At 39.7% G+C, this 19,715-nt stretch overlaps 2 protein-coding genes across 2 annotated transcripts in view; one reads left to right on the forward strand and one right to left on the reverse strand.

Moving 5' to 3' along the window:
- Positions 1-15,960, forward strand: part of cep70 (centrosomal protein 70) — a 43,155-nt gene extending 27,195 nt beyond the window's left edge. Inside the window, 7 exon segments of the mRNA XM_072578347.1 lie at positions 519-624; positions 2,830-2,928; positions 7,085-7,348; positions 12,084-12,252; positions 12,459-12,573; positions 14,106-14,185; positions 15,899-15,960. Coding sequence (XP_072434448.1) covers positions 519-624; positions 2,830-2,928; positions 7,085-7,348; positions 12,084-12,252; positions 12,459-12,573; positions 14,106-14,185; positions 15,899-15,960 — 895 coding nt within the window.
- A 758-nt stretch (positions 15,961-16,718) lies between these two features.
- LOC140482319 (extended synaptotagmin-3-like) overlaps positions 16,719-19,715 on the reverse strand; it is a 142,103-nt gene continuing 139,106 nt past the window's right edge. Inside the window, exon 23 of the mRNA XM_072579600.1 lies at positions 16,719-18,538. Within this exon, the coding sequence (XP_072435701.1) occupies positions 18,487-18,538 (52 nt within the window). The 3' untranslated portion in view covers positions 16,719-18,486. The remainder of the gene's footprint in view (positions 18,539-19,715) is intronic.

Genomic DNA, 19,715 nt, shown 5'->3' on the forward strand with positions numbered 1-19,715 from the left:
TCCAAAACCGTGAAATCTGGGTCAGAGAGAGCTGGCCACATCCATTCAGGCTGCTATTTCTTAAAAAAAATCAAGGCCTTCCAAGCTGTTTACTCGAGTGGTCTTCAGAAGCCAGCTCAATACCACCTCATTACTACCTCTCTTCAAAAATAAGAGGACAAAATAACCTCTTAAAGTGACATCATCATCTCAAAGGAAATTTAATTAATCTTCTCAGGTCAAGGACATTTCATCAGAATTGGGAAATGTGAGAAATGTTTTGAGCAAGGTTTGGGTTGGACAAGAATTTTCTTGCTCTGGTTTTCTTTCATCCCAATCCCTCAATCATAACTTTGTTTATTCAGGCCTATTGAAGAGTATTCGTATCTTCCAGTTATGATGAAGACTCTGTCTGAAAAAGCTGCTTTGCTGAGATACCTGTTTGTATTTCATCATTTTCTATGTTCGTTTTCTTCTGACTGAAGCCTTTTCTTTGTTGAAACATCAAGGGTGTTGAGTTTATAACATCTTGAATTTAGTTTCACAGGTAGCAACTGTAAAGCTGAGAATGAAGAAGAATTCATCAGTACTGAGATTGAAACTGTAGATTGCATGCAGGAAGCTGCGTGTAAGAGATTGCTCAAGGTATTGGGGTGCGTTTATTCTATATTAATAATCAGTGTCTGAAGTGCCTTAGATTTAAATACATTGTTGATTAGTGTCATGATATGAGCAAGTCATTCTTTCTTTTTACTGTACAGCATAAAAATTCTTTTACGTCCGAAACCAAGGTTTCTAAGTTATCTTTTTTTGATGACCCTTTCTTCTAACAGTTGCAGCACTATCTTATGTTTCTTGCCAGCTCCCATCAATATTGCCTTGGGCATTCATGCTGCTTCTGAATTCCTGTAAAATTTAGGCTGTCACATGTGAAATAAAAATTGACCTTCATAATTTTCTTAATTTCCAGTGAAACGGCTATAACTTAAAACATTTATGTTAAGTCAAAACTAAAAGGCCATAGTTATAAGACATATTTCTTGCACTAACTCTTGTGACATAATATAGTTGGTGTGTACTGCCTGAAAACTTTGTGAAAGGGGAGTTGCTTGGAGAGTACATACAAATGAATTTACTACTTTTAAAAAATTCTGTGTTGCACATTATAGGTATGACAATTTTATTTTCGCCAAATGTAGAATTCAATACTTTTTTTTAAAAAAAGAAAGTGTGGGGTGATTTATTCTGTATTAGACCCACGTTATACAATTATTTTAATTTCTCTGGCTTCCTAAAATACTTTTATTATAGAATGGACATTATAATGCTAAATGATTTAGTGAGCGAAGTGTTTGGGAGGAAAGGTCTGGATGATCCAGTGTTCTTATGTGCCTCAGACTTTGGTAATGAAGCAGTCTTTTACTGAAGTGAATTAACAGACACAGAAGACAATAGGAATAATTCTCAGGATGGCAAATTGTTACTAATGGGTACCATAAAAATAGTGCTAGGTCCACAACTGTTCACATTGCATATAAGTGCTGGCACCAAACTGGGTGGGAATGTAAAGAGAATACAAGGAGGCTTCAAAAATATTGAATAGACTGAATGAATGGGCATGACATGCATATAGGATAAAGTGTGAAGTTATTCGCTTTAATAGAAAATACAGAAACCCAGGTTTCTTTTTAAATGTTGGGAGGTTTGGATGTGTGGATTCCCAAAAGGAATTGCTTGTCCTTGTTAATAAGTCACTAAAAGTTAACATGCAAGGGTAGCCAGCAACTAGGAAAGCAAATGATTGGGTCGTTTCTGTTGCTTGGAAATTTGAGTACTAGAATAAAGGTGTCTTGCTGCAGTTATATAGATGTTCTGAAGAAGGGTCACTGGATCTGAAACATTAACTCTGATTTCCATCCACAGGTGCTGGGCTTTTTCAACAATTTCTGTTATTGTTTCTGATTTCCAGATCTCTTTTTTTTTGCAGTTGTATGGCACCTTGGTGAGATCTCACCCTAGAATTTTGCTTGTAGTGTTTAGTCCTTTTAACTGAGGAGAGCCTTACTTTCCACAGGCATGCAGCAGAGGCTCACCCGATTTATTCCATAGAGGAATGGATTGTGTTATGAGGAAAGATTGAGGAGACCATATCTGTATTTTCTAGAGTTTTGAAGAATGAGGGAAAGACGTATTTTTAATATATTCCTCATGGAATGTAGTCTGTGTTGATTATGCCAGTATTTATTGCCCATCCCTAATTTCCCAGAGTGATTGAACTATCCTCATATTGCTATGGATCTGGTGTCACATGCAGAGCATTCCAAGTGAATTAAATAGGTCTTTTTTTATAGCAATTGGCAATTGTTATCTGGTCATTATTTGGATTCATTTTTTTAAAATTCCAGTTTTTTAAATTCAATTCAAATGTCCCCCCGCCATGTTATGATACAAACTCATGTCCTGAGAACGTTGACGTAGGGGTGAGCCTAAAACCAAAGGACATAATCTCAGAATTAAGTGAAGGCGATTTACATGAGGAGGAATTTCAGCACTCAGACAAGAAGTGTTTGAAATTCTCTACCCCAGAGGTGCTGCTTAAGCTCAACTATTAAGTGTGTTCGAGACAGAAATCAATATAATTTTGGTTACTAACGAAGTAATATGTAAGATGTGGGTGGGTGGTATTGAATTAGATGATGTCTTGAATTAGGCTTAAAGGAATGAATGACCTATGTTTGTTCATATATTTTTACTGTTATTCCACAAAGAAGGATGATGTCATTTATTTACATAATGCTGAGAAAATTATATTTACTACATTTATCATCCAGTTTTATTTATTTTCCTAAGAATATTTGCAAAGAATTGGGAGTCACTGATGTACATTTTCTTCTACCTGTGGTTTGTGAGAGGTTTCAGTTCACAGCAGATCATTCCAAACTACAGAAGGTAATTCTCAGAATAAAATTTCATATGTTTTTCCTTTCACTCCAGACTATTTGCACGTTTTAAAACAAATTCTTGTGGGATGTAGAAAATAAAGGACAATAGATAGAACATGTTGCATAAATTAAGGATATAAATGGAGTATTGTTGTCAAACAATTAGATCAATAAAGTTCATTAAAGCAATATAAATATGACCTGCATCTCTACTAGGCACTCTACTACATTGTTGAATCATCCTTCAGTTCCAAGATTCTGTGGAGTCCAGTTAAGTAGAATGTTTGATTAGAAAAAAGATTAGTTTGGCACAAGGCCATGCCACTGTTATTTACTGCCATCCTTTAACCACTTGCACGTTATTTCTAAATGTAACCAACCTCTTCAGTTGTTATTATGCAGAATTGATCTGTAATGATCAATTAAGGATGGAAAACACTGCCAAAAGGCCAGATCTTGCCGATAAATATTTGTCTCCATAGTCCTACTGTGTACTCTCATTAAGGAGACAGCTTCAACTTCCTTAATAATGATTAGGCAAATAGTTTGAAGCAGATTTGTCAGGCGTATCCTGGACACACCTGACAAAATCTGTCAATATGTAGATAGGCCGTCTAGACGAGAGGCCATATTGGATTTGGTGCTTGACATTGAACTAGGCCAGGTGTCAGATCTCTCGGTGGGAGAGCATTTTGGTGATAGCAATTATAACTCCCTGACCTCTACTGTAGTCATGGACCGGGATAGGAGCAGACGGTATGGTGAAGTATTTAATTGGGGGAGGGGGAATTACAATGCTATTAGGTAGGAATTGTGGAGCATAAATTGGGAATAGCTGTTCTCCGGGAAATGCACAACAGAAATGTGGAGGTTGTTTAGGGGGCACTTGTGTGAGTGCTGAAGAGATTTGTCCCACTGAGGCAAGGAAGGCTTGGTAGGGTGAAGGAACCTTGGATGACAAGAGATGTGGAACATCTAGTCAAGAGGAAGAGGAAGCTTATTTAAGGTTGAGGAAGCAAGAATCAGATAGGGCTCTAGAGGGGTACAACATAGCCAGGAAGGAATGAAGAATGGACTTAGGAGAGCTAGAAGGGTCATGAAAAAGCATCAGCAGTTAAGATTAAGGACCCAAGGCATTCTACACTTATGTGAGGAACAAGAGGATGACCAAAGTGAGAGTAGGGCCGATCCACTAGGGATAATGGAGGAACTTGTGCCTGGAGTTGAAGGTGGTAGGGGAGGTCCTTAATGAATGCTTTGCTTCAGTGTTCACTACTGAGAGGGATCTTGTTATTTGTGAGGACAGCATGAAACAGGCTGATATCGAGCAGGTTGACGTTAAGAAGGAGGATGTCCTGGACATTTTGAAAAACATGAGGATAGCTAAATCCCTGGGCCAGACAGGATGTTTCCAAGGTTACTACGGGAAGCGAGGGAAGAGATTGCTGCGCCTTTGGCAATGATCTTTGCATCCTCACTGTCCACTGGAGTAGTACCAGATGATTGGAGGATGGCAAATGTTATTCCCTTGTTCACAAAAGGAAATAGGGATAACTCTGGGAATTACAGACCAGTCAGTCTTACATCAGTGGTGGCCAAGTTGTTCTGGTCACCTCATCATAGAAAGGGTGTAGAGAAGATTTCCCAGGATGCTGCTTGGACTGGAGGGTATGTCTTATGAAGAAAGGTTGAGGGAGCTAGACCTTTTCTCATTGGAGCAAAGAAAGTTGAGAGGTGACTTGATAGAAGTGTGCAAGATGATAAGAGGCATAGAGTGGATAGCCAGACACCTTTTCCCAGAGTGGAAATGGCTATCATGTGGCATATTTTAAGGTGATTGGAGGAAAGGTTAGGGGAGATGTCAGAGGTGGGTGTGTGGTATGTGCTGCCAGCAGTGGTAATAGATACATTAGGGGTATTTGAACGACTCTTGGATAGGCACATGGATGATAGTAAAATAAAGGGTATGTACGTTAGTTTGATATTAGAGTACAACATTGAGGGCTGAAGGGCCTTTTATGTGCTGTACTGGTCTAACTGGTGATGGTTTAACCTGAGGGAAGGGAGAAGTTGAGAAAGTAGGACCTTTTTGTGATAATCTTGGTTGGTGCAGAAATTTAACCCACGGTATTGGTGTCTACATTGCAAACCAGCTGTCCAGCCAACTGAGCAAACTGCCCTGCCAAAAAATGGACTGAAACTTATTCAGCACTTGTATTGATGTTGTTTGGCAACTTTTAGGGAGGTGAGCTTTTTCCAAGTTTAAAATCCATTGTACCAATGGATTGAAAATTTGGAAAATTTTTGATGACTGTAGATTTACATTAAGAGATGAACACAGTCAAACAAATATTTTAAAGTAAGAATTTTACTTTAAAGTTATGTTATGATACACTAGTTGATTTTAACCCTACTGTGAATCCTCTTGTAAGGGTGCCTGCCTTGAAGAAGTTTTCCTCCTCTCTCTACAAGAATCTCAGGGAGTCCCTCTCCCACTGCAACTCCTAGGTCATTATGCTACTTACTCCCTACCCCCACCTTCCTCTCATTTATCTCTCCACTCTTCAGACACTCTGCCTGTATTCCTGATGAAGGGCTTTTGCCCGAAACGTCAATTTTACTCCTCGGATGCTGCCTGAACTGCTGTGCTTTTCCAGCACCACTAATCCAGAATCTGGTTTCCAGCATCTGCAGTCATTGTTTTTACGCTGTTATGACACATCTCTAAGGGAAGTGGGACTTGAACCCAGGCCTTCTGCCCCAGAGATAGACATACTACGCCTGTACCATAAAACTTAGGAGGAGGAAAAATCTGCTCTACAACCCAGGAAAATCTGTTTCATAAGATATTTTAATGTATATGCATCTTATCAGATTGTGGACTGACAATTAGTTGCACTGAAGTTATTGTAATTTAAACTAGAAATACAGTACAAGTGTCTGTTTCATGGTATTCAAAGTTTGTGTGTGTATACAAGTACACAATCTGAAATTCCAAAATTTGAGGGTTTTTTTGGTGCGTCAGTCATGTCTGCATCTCAAGGTTTGTTTGGCGTGCGAAGTCCACACCCACTCAATCCAGGTGGTGGCGTGGCCCAGCACTGGCTGGCGTCAGTTGTGTATTTGTTTTTCCACTGTGTTTAATTGTGTTTAATTTCACTGTGAAAATGCCAAAAAGAGCTGCGGGTACACCTATGCGTAACAATAATAAAAAGGAAAGGAAGCATCTGACATTATCAATAACGCAGCAAGTGGAGTTATTGCAGAAGCTTGGTGTCAGAACTACCACCATACATGATTTAAAGAAACAGGCAAGTTACTGAAGTTTTATGGTAACTGTGATGACCATAAACTAATAAAAAATAGGAAAACACTGCATAGGGCAAAAAATTAAGATCTTGACCTTGTGTTGATAGAGTGGATTTGACAATGAAGAAGTGAACGTATGCCACTGACTGGTTTGTTGGCCATGAAACAAGCTAGAATACTACGGACAGATTAACTATTTTTGGGTGTGCCAATGCTGCAGGCACACAAGGTGAACTTGGCAGTGATTAGAAAAGCAAACATCTGAAAGGTGCACACAATCTACCTGTGCATTATTATGCAAATAAGAAAGCATGGGTAATGTGAGAAATGCTTTTTGACTGGTTCAGTAACCAGTTTGTACCAGTGGCACAAGCTCATTGCAGGCAAGCTGGACTGGACAAAAACTGTAAAATATTATTGTTCCTGGACAACTGCTCCACACATTCCTCTGCTGAACTTAAGTAATGTTTTTGGCATTTGCTTGGCCCTAATGTGATATCTGTATTACAGCCTTGTGACCAAGGAATTTTACGCTCCATGAAGAGCAAGTATAAAACTATTTTTTTTAAACTGTATGCTTGCTGCAGTCAACGGAGGAGTAGGAATCCAAGATTTCCTGAAAGAGTTTAGTATTATGGATGCCATTTACGCAATTGCTAATGTTTGGAAGGATGTTGATAAATCAACATTAACAAATGCTTGGCACAGACTGTGGCCTACAACGATGTTTGAAGTAAATGAACCTATAGATGAAGACTTTGAAGGGTTTTGTGTCACTGATTAGAAAAAGATCTTAGCAAACCTTGTAACTTATGTATGAAGTTTATTGGACAAAAGTGTTAAAAAAATTATAGGAAGCTGACATCGATGACAATGTTCAGCATTTCCATGATACACCTTTTGTGCATTTCTTGAGCGATGGGAAAATTGCTGAAATGGTGTTAAATACAGGTAAGTATGAAGGTGGTGTGGTGGTGGTGGTGGTGACTTTGAGAACAGTTGAAAACATCCCCATAGACGATGTGGTGAAAATGTGTGATCAGTTAATTGCTGGCCTTAGACAACGTTCATTTATTAGTGAACAAGAGATTATGGCAATTTACTCAAATAAAAGAGAGGTAAAAACATTGACTGCAGATGCTGGAAAGCAAATACTGGATTAGTGGTGCTGGAAGAGCACAGCAGTTCAGGCAGCATCCAACGAGCAGCGAAATCGACGTTTCGGGCAAAAGCACTTCATCAGGAATAAAGGCAGTGAGCCTGGAGCGTGGAGTGATAAGCTAGAGGAGGTTGGGGGTGGGGAGAGAGTAGCATAGAGTACAATGGGTGAGTGGGGGAGGAGATGAAGGTGATAGGTCAAGGAGGAGAGGGTGGAGTGGATAGGTGGAAAAGGAGATAGGCAGGTCGGAGAAGTCCGGACGAGTCAAGGAGACAGTGCTGAGCTGGTCGTAGGGGGATGTGGACCTGACCAGATAGTCGCGGAGGGAACGGTCTTTGCGGAAGGCGGAAAGGGGTGGGGAGGGAAATATATCCCTGGTGGTGGGGTCTTTTTGGAGGTGGCGGAAATGTCGCCGGATGATTTGGTTTATGCGAAGGTTTGTAGGGTGGAAAGTGAGCACCAGGGCGTTCTGTCCTTGTTACGGTTGGAGGGGTGGGGTTTGAGGGCAGAGGTGCGGGATGTGGACGAGATGCGTTGAAGGGCATCTTTAACCACGTGGGAAGGGAAATTGCGGTCTCTAAAGAAGGAGGCCATCTGGTATGTTCTATGGTGGAACTGGTCCTCCTGGGAGCAGATACGGCGGAGGCGGAGAAATTGGGAATACGGGATGGCATTTTTGCAAGAGATAGGGTGGGAAGAGGTGTAATCCAGGTAGCTGTGGGAGTCGGTGGGTTTGTAAAAAATGTCAGTGTCAAGTCGGTCGTCACTAATGGAGATGGCGAGGTCCAGGAAGGGGAGAGAGGTGTCAGAGATGGTCCAGGTAAATTTAAGGTCAGGGTGGAATGTGTTGGTGAAGTTGATGAATTGCTCAACCTCCTCGAGGGAGCACGAGGTGGCGCCAATGCAGTCATCAATGTAGCGGTGGAAGAGGTGGGGAGTGGTGCCGGTGTAATTACGGAAGATCAACTGCTCTACGTAGCCAACAAAGAGACAGGCATAACTGGGGCCCATATGTGTGCCCATGGCTACGCCTTTGGTCTGGAGGAAGTGGGAGGATTCAAAGGAGAAATTGTTAAGGGTGAGGACCAGTTTGGCCAAACGAATGAGAGTGTCAGTGGAAGGGTACTGATGGGGACCTCTGGAGAGGAAAAAAACAGAGGGCTTGGAGGCCCTGGTTATGGCGGATGGAGGTGTAGAGGGATTGGATATCCATGGTGAAGATGAGGCATTGGGGGCCGGCGAAACGGAAGTCTTGGAGGAGGTGGAGGGCGTGGGTGGTGTCTCGAACGTATGTGGGGAGTTCCTGGACTAGGGGGGATAGGACAGTGTCAAGGTAGGTAGAGATGAGTTCAGTGGGGCAGGAGCATGCTGAGACAATGGGTAGGCCAGGGTGGTCAGGCTTGTGGATCTTGGGAAGGAGGTAGAACCGGGCAGTGCGGGGTTCCCAGACTATGAGGTTGGAAGCTGTGGGTGGGAGATCTCCTGAGGTGATGAAGTTCTGTATGGTCTGGGAGATGATGGTTTGGTGATGGGGGGTGGGGTCATGGTCGAGGGGGCAGTAGGAAGAGGTGTCCTCGAGTTGGCATTTGGCTTCAGTGGTGTAGAGGTCAGTGCGCCAGACTACCACTGCGCCCCCTTTATCCGCTGGCTTAATGGTGAGGTTGGGATAAGAGCAGAGGGATTGGAGGGCTGCGCATTGTGAGGGTGAGAGGTTGGAGTGGGGGAGGGGGGTCGACAGGTTGAGGTGGTTAATGTCCCGGCGGCAGTTCGAAATGAAGAGGTCGAGGGCAGGTAATAGGCCAGCGCGGGGTGTCCAGGTGGATGCAGTGTGTTGCAGGTGGGCGAAGGGGTCCTCGGAAGGTGGGCGGGAGTCCTGATTGTGAAAGTAAGCTCGGAGGCGGAGGCGACGGAAGAATTGTTCGATGTCACGGCGTGTATTAAATTCATTGATGCGTGGACGGAGGGGGATGAAGGTGAGTCCTTTGCTGAGGACTGATCGTTCGTCCTCAGTGAGTGGGAGGTCTGGGGGGATGGTGAAAACTCGGCAGGGCCGGGAGCTGGGAGTGGGGTCAGAGCCAGTACCTGGAGTGAGTGTGATGGTGGGGGGAATGGAGGTGGAGGCATGAGCAGGGGTAATGTTCCCCTCGGGGTTCTGGGGGGTGGGGATAGTGACAGTGGGGTCTGTGGGGGGCGTGTCAGCAGAATGCAGGTGAGTGGCACTGGTGGGGGCGGAAGTGGTGGTGATCATGGCAGTAGGGGTGGCGGAAGTCACTGAGGGTGTGGCATCAGCGATGATGTGAGGGCCGGAAGTGGCTGTGGGAGTGGCCATGATGGGGGCGGAAGTGACATCATCACTCAGTGTGGGGGTGGTAGCTGCATCAGCCGCATGGCTAATGGCTTTTCCGAGGCCAGGGGAAGCTTCTGGAATGTTTGAGGAGCGCTGGTTATGGAGGTGCATGGATAAAAGTTTGTTGTACTTACAGTTTTTGATGTTTGAGATGGAGTTGAAATACTGTTTGTTGAGAGTATGAATTCTCCTGAGGATGTAGTACAGAGTGGGTCCTTTGCAATTCTGTGAGATTGTGGCCCTCAGCTGAGGCAGGGCTGACTGGAGAGAGGTTAGGTGCCGGCGCATTGCTGCAAGCGTGGAGCGGAGGATCTTGAAGGAGAACTGTTGCTGGTGTTCTTGAATCTGTAGTCTGTACTGTTTGTCCTGTTCGGGTCTGAACTCTGCTGGTTTAAAGGTGGTCCGGAGTCCGTGTGGGATGAGTTGGTTACGGAGGCAGGCACTGAGGAACACAGAAACCTATGTTGATGAGACAGATGACACTTGAAGTACTTAAAAATGTCATCAGCCATTGTGCTGAAGCAGTGTATGTTTAAGTTTTACCGAATGTTTTTCATGGAATGTTTTTTCTGGAAATAAAATGTCTTTGAGTGTTTATGGTCTAGTATTTCATTTATCGGGATATTCCTCTATAAATAAACTGTATTAGTATTTCTAGTCTTTACTCACACTAAGTGGAATAAATATTCATATGTTTTTGCTGCAGTATTGATGTTTGAATACGGGATACTGCACTGAAACGTACAGGGGGCGCTACATTTGTTCCGAAGTTTGAAAAATTCTGAATTCTGAAAAACAGCTGGCCCCGACTATCTTGGATAAAGGATTGTGTACCTGTACTCAGTTTAGAATCATTACATTACCTGTTATTAGTACTTTTGTGTTGTTCAATTCAATCCTGGAATCCGCCTGCCTATATTATTATCCTTCATTCTTCCACATTCTATTTTTTCAAAAGATTATGGTCTATCAAGCCTGATCATAACAAATTCCTAACATCATAAATTACATTCTACAATTGGGTATTTGTTAAATTCTTGCATGAAACCTTTTCTAATCTGAACAATTAATCAAAGCAAAGGATTATTTTGCCATCAATTTTGATTATTTTCAATAAAAATAGCTGTTAAAACTAATTTTAGATAAAATTTTAGTGTTGGAGATGCATAGCTCATCCTTCAATTCTTTTATTTCTGGGTCAATTTCAAGGAAATCTGCTGGCGAACCTTTTACTGTATACTGTCGATGTACATTACACTTTTAGGAAGTCCAAATCCAGCATGTTTTGTGAATGTCAGAAAATTATACATCTGCAGCTCCTTGTTTTAGGTCAGTTTTAAAAGCTGAATTTAGACTTACAATGCTTTTCATTGTTGTGTGTGCAGCAACTGGGCTGGCAATAGATTGTCTGCACATCTTGTATCCACCAAAGTTTATAATAGCTTTCGTGAAACACCTCGCTTTTGGCTATAGTAAAGGCATGTTGCCATTATTTTCTTGTTCTGCTATTCACTAAGATTATGGTTGATCCTCTATCTCAATGCAATATTCCCACTGTCTCCCCATATTCTCGATACCTTTAAAATCTACAAACTTATTAATCTATCCTTTTCTTCTCAAAATTTCTTTCTTTCTTAGACTATTCTACTCAATCATCAGTTATCTGTTTGTTTGTTTTTTGCCTTGTAAATGTGTTTACCTATTTGCTTAATCTTTTAACATACTTCTGCCTGGTTGTTTACCATTTCTAATGTTACCTATTAGTTTATGAAAACCACACAGGAGAGTAAGTCCTTTTGCATGACTTCCTTCAAAGTATGGTATCTTGGGACAGGCAAACACACTCTTATCCTGGTGGTTGGGCATTTACAATTAGTTAAAGCTGATGTTGAAATTTGCCAGCCACTTAAAATTGTGATCAAAATAACTCACCATCTTTAAGTGTTTTTATAAATATACTGCTAAATTTTTTAAGAGCTAGAAGATACAAATTATGGGAAAAAGTGTTGAAGTAGATAGATCATACTTGAAAAGGACAAATGAGTTTGCCTTTCTATTGTGGTTGTTTTATTTCTATAAATGATTCCAGTAGATGCAGTACTTGACCTCTGGATCAGAGCAATGTAATACTTGTTTTTTTGCCTTCAGGAGACTGTTTGTTTATATGTACACGTTTCTCCAACTGCTTTGGCAATAGGATGTGTTAAAAGTTTTTTAAAATCTAGTAATTGGTTTAGGCATTATAAAACCAGTCTTGTTGCTGAGACATTAATGGAATCTTATTACTAATAATTTATCATTGTGAAATAGTGAGGAATAAGGACAAACCAATTGTCTACCATTCTAGGGACGTAAGAGTACTTCACCACAAACACTGGAGGCTATTGTATCTCATTTCCAGAAACTGTTTGATGTGAGTTCTCTCAGTGGAGTCTACCCTAGAATGAATGAAGTATATTGTAAACTTGGTGAGATGAACAATGCTATGAAAAATCTCTGACAAGTCTTAGGGTTGGGTAAGAAACTTTAAAATTGTGTGTACTCTTTATTTGTCCCATTATGATATAAAAATTAAGTTTAAGCTTGTTAAGACAAGAAACACAAATTTAGTACGAATTACATCATGCCTATCTAAACTTTTTAGTTTCGTCTTATTTAAGTAATTTAAAAATTTTATTTTCTTGCAATAGTATAACTTTGAAAACTTCCAACTACTTTCCAGCTGAATCCACACCACCTAGTGTGTTAGTAAATATGATTGGGAAACTGTGTGCTCTTGTCAAAGCTGACACCTACAGACAAGTGCAACAAATCCTGGGCACCCAGGATGTAGACAGGTAATGTTTCTGTTATTGATCAGTAAACACTTATGACTTAATGTCTAATGTGCATAGTTTCTCATTGTAGAGTCTTTGAAAATAGAATTTTTGGCATTGCAGACATTTTTATTTATACAAGTTTATGTTTTGGAAAGAATCTCCTTGGCAAAGATTCTGATTTGCAAGAAGAAATTGATTTTGTTTTCTCTTAAACTCTCTGCTACAATTCTATTCAGTTGAAGAACTGTTTACTACTAAATACTAGATGCCTTAGAGGAGAAGTTAAATATGTATGGGACGGGGGAGGGGAATGGGATTAGAATAAGTGATTCACAAGGAGCATAAACACCAGCATGGACTCAGTATGATGGAATAATCTTTCAGCACTGTAACAGACCATTCATGATCACAGTCTTGTCATGAAGGTTTTAAATAACAAACTAGCAGTATATGTTGTAATGTATGAAAATGTAAAAAGATTTTTAACATGTTTTTATGGTTCTGTTTGCCGAGCTGGGAATTTGTGTTGCAGACGTTTCATCCCCTGTCTAGGTGACATCCTCAGTGCTTGGGAGCCTAGACAGGGGATGAAACGTCGGCAACACAAATTCCCAGCTCAGCGAACAGAACCACAACAACGAGCACCCGAGCTACAAATCTTCTCACAAAGATTTTTAACATATATAGAAGCTACTATACATGTTAATCAATAATGCTATTTCTGCTAGTCTAACTAGAATAAAATGGCAAAAGTTTAAATTTTGTTTGGACTGAATTGCACTTATGTATGCGCAATTCTCAATGTAAAGTAAACCGCATGACCCCAATGAAGGTTCTTGATGTACACCTATGCACAGATAATACTGCAAAAATAAAATCTGAGAATCGAGAAGTATATCATATTAAATGAAAATAATCTTTGTTGAAAGAATTAAATATTTGACCAAGTGAGTACCCCATAAGCAGCACTGAAACAAAGTGACATTGTGAATTTTTAGTATTGTTGAAGGATAAATGTTAACTTGACACATGTTGAAGGTCTCTACTCCTCTTGGAATTTGAGGACTTGGGTGGACCCTCTACTTAATATCTCATTGTAATGACCACGTGGCACTTCCTTTGTATTTCAGTTAGAAAGCTTACATTATCTGTTGGATTTAAAGTCTCAATCTGTTGACACAGATGCAGGATAACCCCACTGAGCTAAGGCTAAAGCCAAAAGCTTTTATTTAAAAAAATGGAGTGGTTTTTGCCACCAGCACCTCACTAATTGATAGCATTTAGCATTTTGGAAATGCCAAACTCTAGATCGTACCATTCTGAAACATGTCATTGTGTACTTGAAAGATTTTGATGGAAGCAGTAGAAAATACATTGCCATGAGCAATAAATCAATAATACAACATTGAGGAGGATTGGTTTTTTTCATTGTCCATAATTAAATGAATATCAAATGACCTAAGGTATATGATCCCCTTGGATTGAATATGCAGTAGTTAAAACCATATTTAGTGCTTTGAAAATATTTGATTTTCATATTTCTTTTAAAGCATAATCACTAAATTAGAAGAGTATGAAGAATTCTTCCCAGCATTCTACACTCTTTTTAAGGACTTGCTCCTGATATTGGGTAAGAACTACATTTATTTTGCCAATTCTAGTCAGATGTAGAGCTAGAGAAGCGATTGCTGGGCCTCTTTTGTATCATCGATAGTCACAGGTAAGGTGCCGGAAGACTGGAGGTTGGCTAATGTGGTGCCACTGTTTAAGAAGGGAGGTAAAGACAAGCCAGGGAACTAGAGACCAGTGAGCCAGATGTCAGTGGTGGGCAAGTTGTTGGAGGGAATCCTGACGGACAGGATGTACACTTATTTGGAAAGGCAAAAACTGATTAGGGATAGTCAACATGGCTTTGTGCGTAGGAAATCATGTCTCACAAACTTGATTGAGTTTTTTGAAGAAGTAACAAAGAGGATGGATGAGGGAGGAGTGGTAGATGTGATCTATATGGACTTCAGTAAGGCATTTGACAAGGTTCCCCATTGGAGACTGGTTAGCAGGGTTAGATCTCTCAGAATACAGGGAGAACTAACCATTTGGATAAAGAACTGGCTCAAAGGTAGAAGACAGAGGGTGGTTGTGGAGGGTTGTTTCTCAGACTGGAGGCCTGTGACCAGTGGAGTGCCAGAAGGATTGGTGCTGGGCCCTCTACTTTTTGTCATTTACATAAATGATTTGGATGCGAGCGTAAGAGGTACGGTTAGTAAGTTTGCAGATGACACCAAAATTGGAGGTGTAGTGGACAGCGAAGAGAGTTACCTGACATTACAACAGGATCTGGACTAGATGGGCCAATGGGCTTAGAATTGGCAGATGGAGTTTAATTCAGATGAATGCAAGGTGCTGCATTTTGGGAAAGCAAATCTTAGCAGGACTTGTACACTTAATGGTAAGGTCCTAGGGAGTGTTGCTGAACAAAAAGTGCAGGTTCATATCAACCTGCGACTCCACTTTCAAGGAGCTAGGATAGTGAAGAAGGCGTTTGACCAATAAAGGAAAGCATACCAGAGTATGGAGTACAGGAGTTGGGAGGTCGTGTTGCAGCTGTACAGAACCTTGGTGAGGCCATTGTTGGAATATTGCATGCAATTGTGGTCTCCTTCCTATCGGAAAGATGTTGTGAAACTTGTAAATCTTTTCTGAACCCTTTCAAGGATGTTGCCAGGGTTGGAGGATTTGAGCTAAAGGGAGAGGTTAAACAGGGTGGGGCTGTTTTCCCTGGAGCGCTGGATGCTGAGGGGTGACCTTATAGAGGTTTAAAAAATTATGAGGGGCATGGATAGGGTAAATAAACAAAGTCTTTTCTCTGTGGTCAGGGAGTCCAGAACTAGAGGGCATAGGTTTAGGGTTAGAGGGGAAAGATATAAAAGAGACCTATTGGGCAAGTATTTCAGTGTGGTAAGTGTATGGAATGAGCTGCCAGAGGAAGTGTTGGAGGCTGGTACAATTGCCACATTTAAGAGGCATTTGGATGGGTGTATGAATAGGAAGGGTTTGGAGGGATATGGGCCAGTGCTGGCAGGTGGGACTAGATTGGGTTGGGATGTCTGGTCAGCATGGACGGGTTGGACTAAAGGGTCTGTTTCCATGCTGTACATCTCTATGACTCTATGTAGGTTTTTGTATGGGATTCAAATCCAGATACAGTTATTGGCTAATGTCAGTGTTGTAACCTGTATTTATCATAGAATTTCCTAGATAGTTGGAAAATTACATTCAGATATTTTTAGCATTATTTGGGCATAACACTATTTAAATTTGTGCTATATTCCTTTTGTTTCAGAGTTAGATAGTTTGGATCATGTTTTACCAGCAGTCTCTGCACTCAAGCTCAAAACCAAATAAAGCAAAGCTGAGAATTATAAGTATCTCTCATGGAAGCCATTCAAGTCTTCAGTTTTACAAATATGTTATTTAAGATGTAGGATTCTCTATTTTTGGACATACTTGTTAAAATAAATTTAACTGGGTTTGTGAAACATTCACTTCATCAGTGACTTACTTAACTTTCATAGGGGAAAAAATAATCCCAGACTATCATGAGGTCCATGGCTCACTATTGCTGTATGAGATTTTCCCCAAGCAATTGAAAATTCTGTTATTTGTGATGCTTTAAGGTATTTGGCTAATGAATGACGACAGTTTTCAATAAATAGGGAAACATTCATTTGAGGTTTTAGAAAACATTCCAGCATCGCAAAACTGATGCAGCAAAATCTACTTCATGTATTAAATGTTCATTTCTGATTTTGAGCAATAGAACTTTAACTATTTCACCAAACTGTAACTGAAATAATCACCTGATTATTATTAAGATCTTATGGAAGTAGTAGTCTGAACTGTACCCTTTCCATCCTCCAACAATCAGACCCAATTTACTTAGACTGTGAAAACTGTGCCTAAGCAAAGATTCAGCAGGCAATGTGCAAAACAAAAGTGAGTAATTTCCCTGGAGCTGCATTAGCTGTAGAAAATTCGAGTGGATTGTAACATTAGTTACTGTTCATAGGTCTAGTCAAAGTCTACAGTGAAGTTAATGGCTTGGAATATCTTTTGATATTTAATCTTGTAGATTGACTATGATTTAGTGACTAATGGATGGAAAGTCAGTTTTTTTTTAATGTTACATTTATTTATTGTCAGGAACAAGATTAAGTAAACAGTTCATATGAAATCTGTTTATTTACAGCTGCTAATAAATAGCAAATCATAATTCAGTGGCCATGCTCAGTTTATGAGCACATTCTTTAAAGCAGTACACTCTAACCAACATCAAGTAACATTTACAAATGTAAACACTGATAAAAATAGACCTGTTTTCCTTAATATAAGTGTTAACTGGCAATATTTGGCCAGTTCCTACAACAATTAAATATGTTGCAATCAGTTCTTTTAAAAATGATTTTCCATAATCCATTAATGTGAATCTTTAACATGACTCACTATTTTGTGACCAGATAATTCAAGCTCCAAAATTAGAAGTACCTCATACAAAAAGTTGGTTTTTCAAATCAAGAAATGTGCTTAAAAATAAAATCTTATTTAAATTTGTTTGCTTCTAATTTAGTAAGATCTAGGGAAATATCAAAGTTAACACAGTGTACTAGTAAAAATCAAATTTTATCTGGTGTATATATTTCAAGCTAACATCAGGAATGTGATTTTTAACATAGTTCACTCAAACTTAAATAAAGGAAATGTTTGAACTGAGGAAAAATTGATAGTACGAAGGAATTCAGTACAAAATGGGTGTCAAAGCCAGGATAAGAATGTTATGGCACATTGAGTTCTCAAAATTTTCTCTAAAATTTTGCAGGCTTTACAAGATACATAGAATATTTCTTTAAGCCTGAGAGATGGCAAACTAGAGAGGAAAAGAAGAATCAGAGTCCATGAACACATTGGTTCATGAAATGTTGCCCTTGATTTTAAATGGGATAGAACAAGGAAAGGCTACTCACAGGAAAAATCCAAGATCAGCATGGTCATATTGAAAATTGTGGAGCAGGTTTGTAAGGTCTACTCATGCTCTTGGGATTATTCAGTCTCCTGCCCCTATTCAACTATTCAATTGGGTTATGCTGATCTGTACTTAAGCTCCATTATCTGACTTTGACCCACATCCCTTTTTGCCCATCAACTCACTTGCCCCCATCCCCACACTCAAAAGCCTTGATTGGTCACCATTTTGAATACTGTGTATCACTTCTGGCTTCACACCACAAATGACCACTGTTTCTCTAAATCCAATAATATTGGTGTTTTAAAAGGCTAAACGGAGGATAGGTTGCTTACCCTCTCAAACCATATAAGCTTCAGTTATATAGTGATTTAATTGAGATGCTACAAAAGGATCTTTGAGTGTTTCTGCATGTAAATTATATGTATCAATCTTAAAATTCAGGAATGAAATTGGGAATGTAGATTTTTTTTGTTGGTTTAATGCAAGTTGCTAGACTTTACTGTTTAGCTCAGGTAAGATTTAAGTATTTAAAGTACAGGACAATTTGAATTACGTTTCCAATTTCCTATAAATACATTTGAATAGGGAAAATGTTCAAGGGGTATGAATAATGTATTATGTACCTCTATGTCCGCAAAAAAGCTTTAGCTACTTTGCGATGTTCAAATTAACTCCTCACCATCAGCTGTCATTACAGCAAATGGCTTAATGAAAGAACTGATCCTCTTGGACATGAAATTTAGGCATATATGCAGTTCTGTGTCTTATAGGTGGTCCTTTGACATTAAAGAAAATATTTAAATATTAAGTCTTAACAGCATGCTTGTTCAGTGATTTAACATAAAAATATACAGATCTTTCTCCAAACAAAACCACTGAAAATCAAGTGGCCCTCTGGATTAATAGCATTAAAGGTTTTCTGTTGCTGTTCTTGGCAATCCATCATTGGTCAGTTTATACCTATGAAGTTGACAAAAAGAAAAATTAGTAAGATATTATAGGAAGCAAAGTTTTCACATTGAAGATTAAAAATATATCTGAATAATGTGTCAGATTGTAGAAAGTTGTCAGTTAAAGCCACAATCATTGAGTACTCATTTCTCTCTGTTCAAAATAGTGACAGTTAATGTCAGAATGGACACATGGTGGTGAATTCTGTGGTTGCCACACAATTCAGTTTTAAATGTGTGCTACATTGAAGACACTATTGGATGTTTCACAAAATTGGTAATGTAAATTTTGAACACTTCCTTCTTCCTGACTCATCTAGCCTAGCCAGTTTAATTAATTTCCTGGAATCAATACAGGTAAATGAGTCAAGAATGTGTTATGGGCAGCATGATGGCTCAGTGGTTAGCACTGCTAACCCAGCAACCCGGGTTCAATTCCAACCTCAGGCGACTGTGAGGAGTTTGTACATTCTCCTGCTGTCTGCATGGATTTCCTCTGTGCGCTCTGGTTTCCTCCTATAATCCAAAGATGTGCAGGTTAAGTGAATTGGCCATGCTAAATTGCTACGTTCAGGGATGTGTGGGTTAGGTGCATTAGTCAGTGGAAATGTGGAGTAATAGGGGAGGGAAATGGGTCTGGATGGGATACTGTTTTAGAGGGTCAATGTGGACTTGTTGGGCCAAATGGCCTATTTCCACACTTTTTTTATGGAAAAGAGGTCTAACTGAAAGATAAACATTGTTTATAATCTTGTGCAATTGAAATGGAAGTACAAGAACAGAGTTACAGACAATTCTTCACGTGACAGATTGCAGAAATAATAAAAAAAATTGTATTTTAGGACTAAAATGAAAAATCAATCGACAATGTTTGCAAATTTCAGAATAAACTTTCCATAATCTGCAGTCCCTAGAATCTATTTGCACAAGTGAAACTGATACCTGGATTATTCTTATATACCTCCTCAGCTAAAGACAATAAAAAGCAGATTTGTATTAATTTGCACCATTGATTGTGGCAGGAATGGAAGAGAGAAACTGGCAATATGGATGATTGGAGAAGATACTTTTTTGAAAAAAAGAAGTCCTTGAAGTACTACTTGGTGAGGAATTTAGAAGTTCTTGTGGAACAATTTAGTTTTTTTTTGCTCTTCTTTCCTTTTTTCAAGATTGTCGTACAGTTGATT

This window comes from Chiloscyllium punctatum, chromosome 10 (assembly GCF_047496795.1).
Source record: "Chiloscyllium punctatum isolate Juve2018m chromosome 10, sChiPun1.3, whole genome shotgun sequence".
Taxonomy (NCBI): Eukaryota; Metazoa; Chordata; class Chondrichthyes; order Orectolobiformes; family Hemiscylliidae; genus Chiloscyllium; species Chiloscyllium punctatum.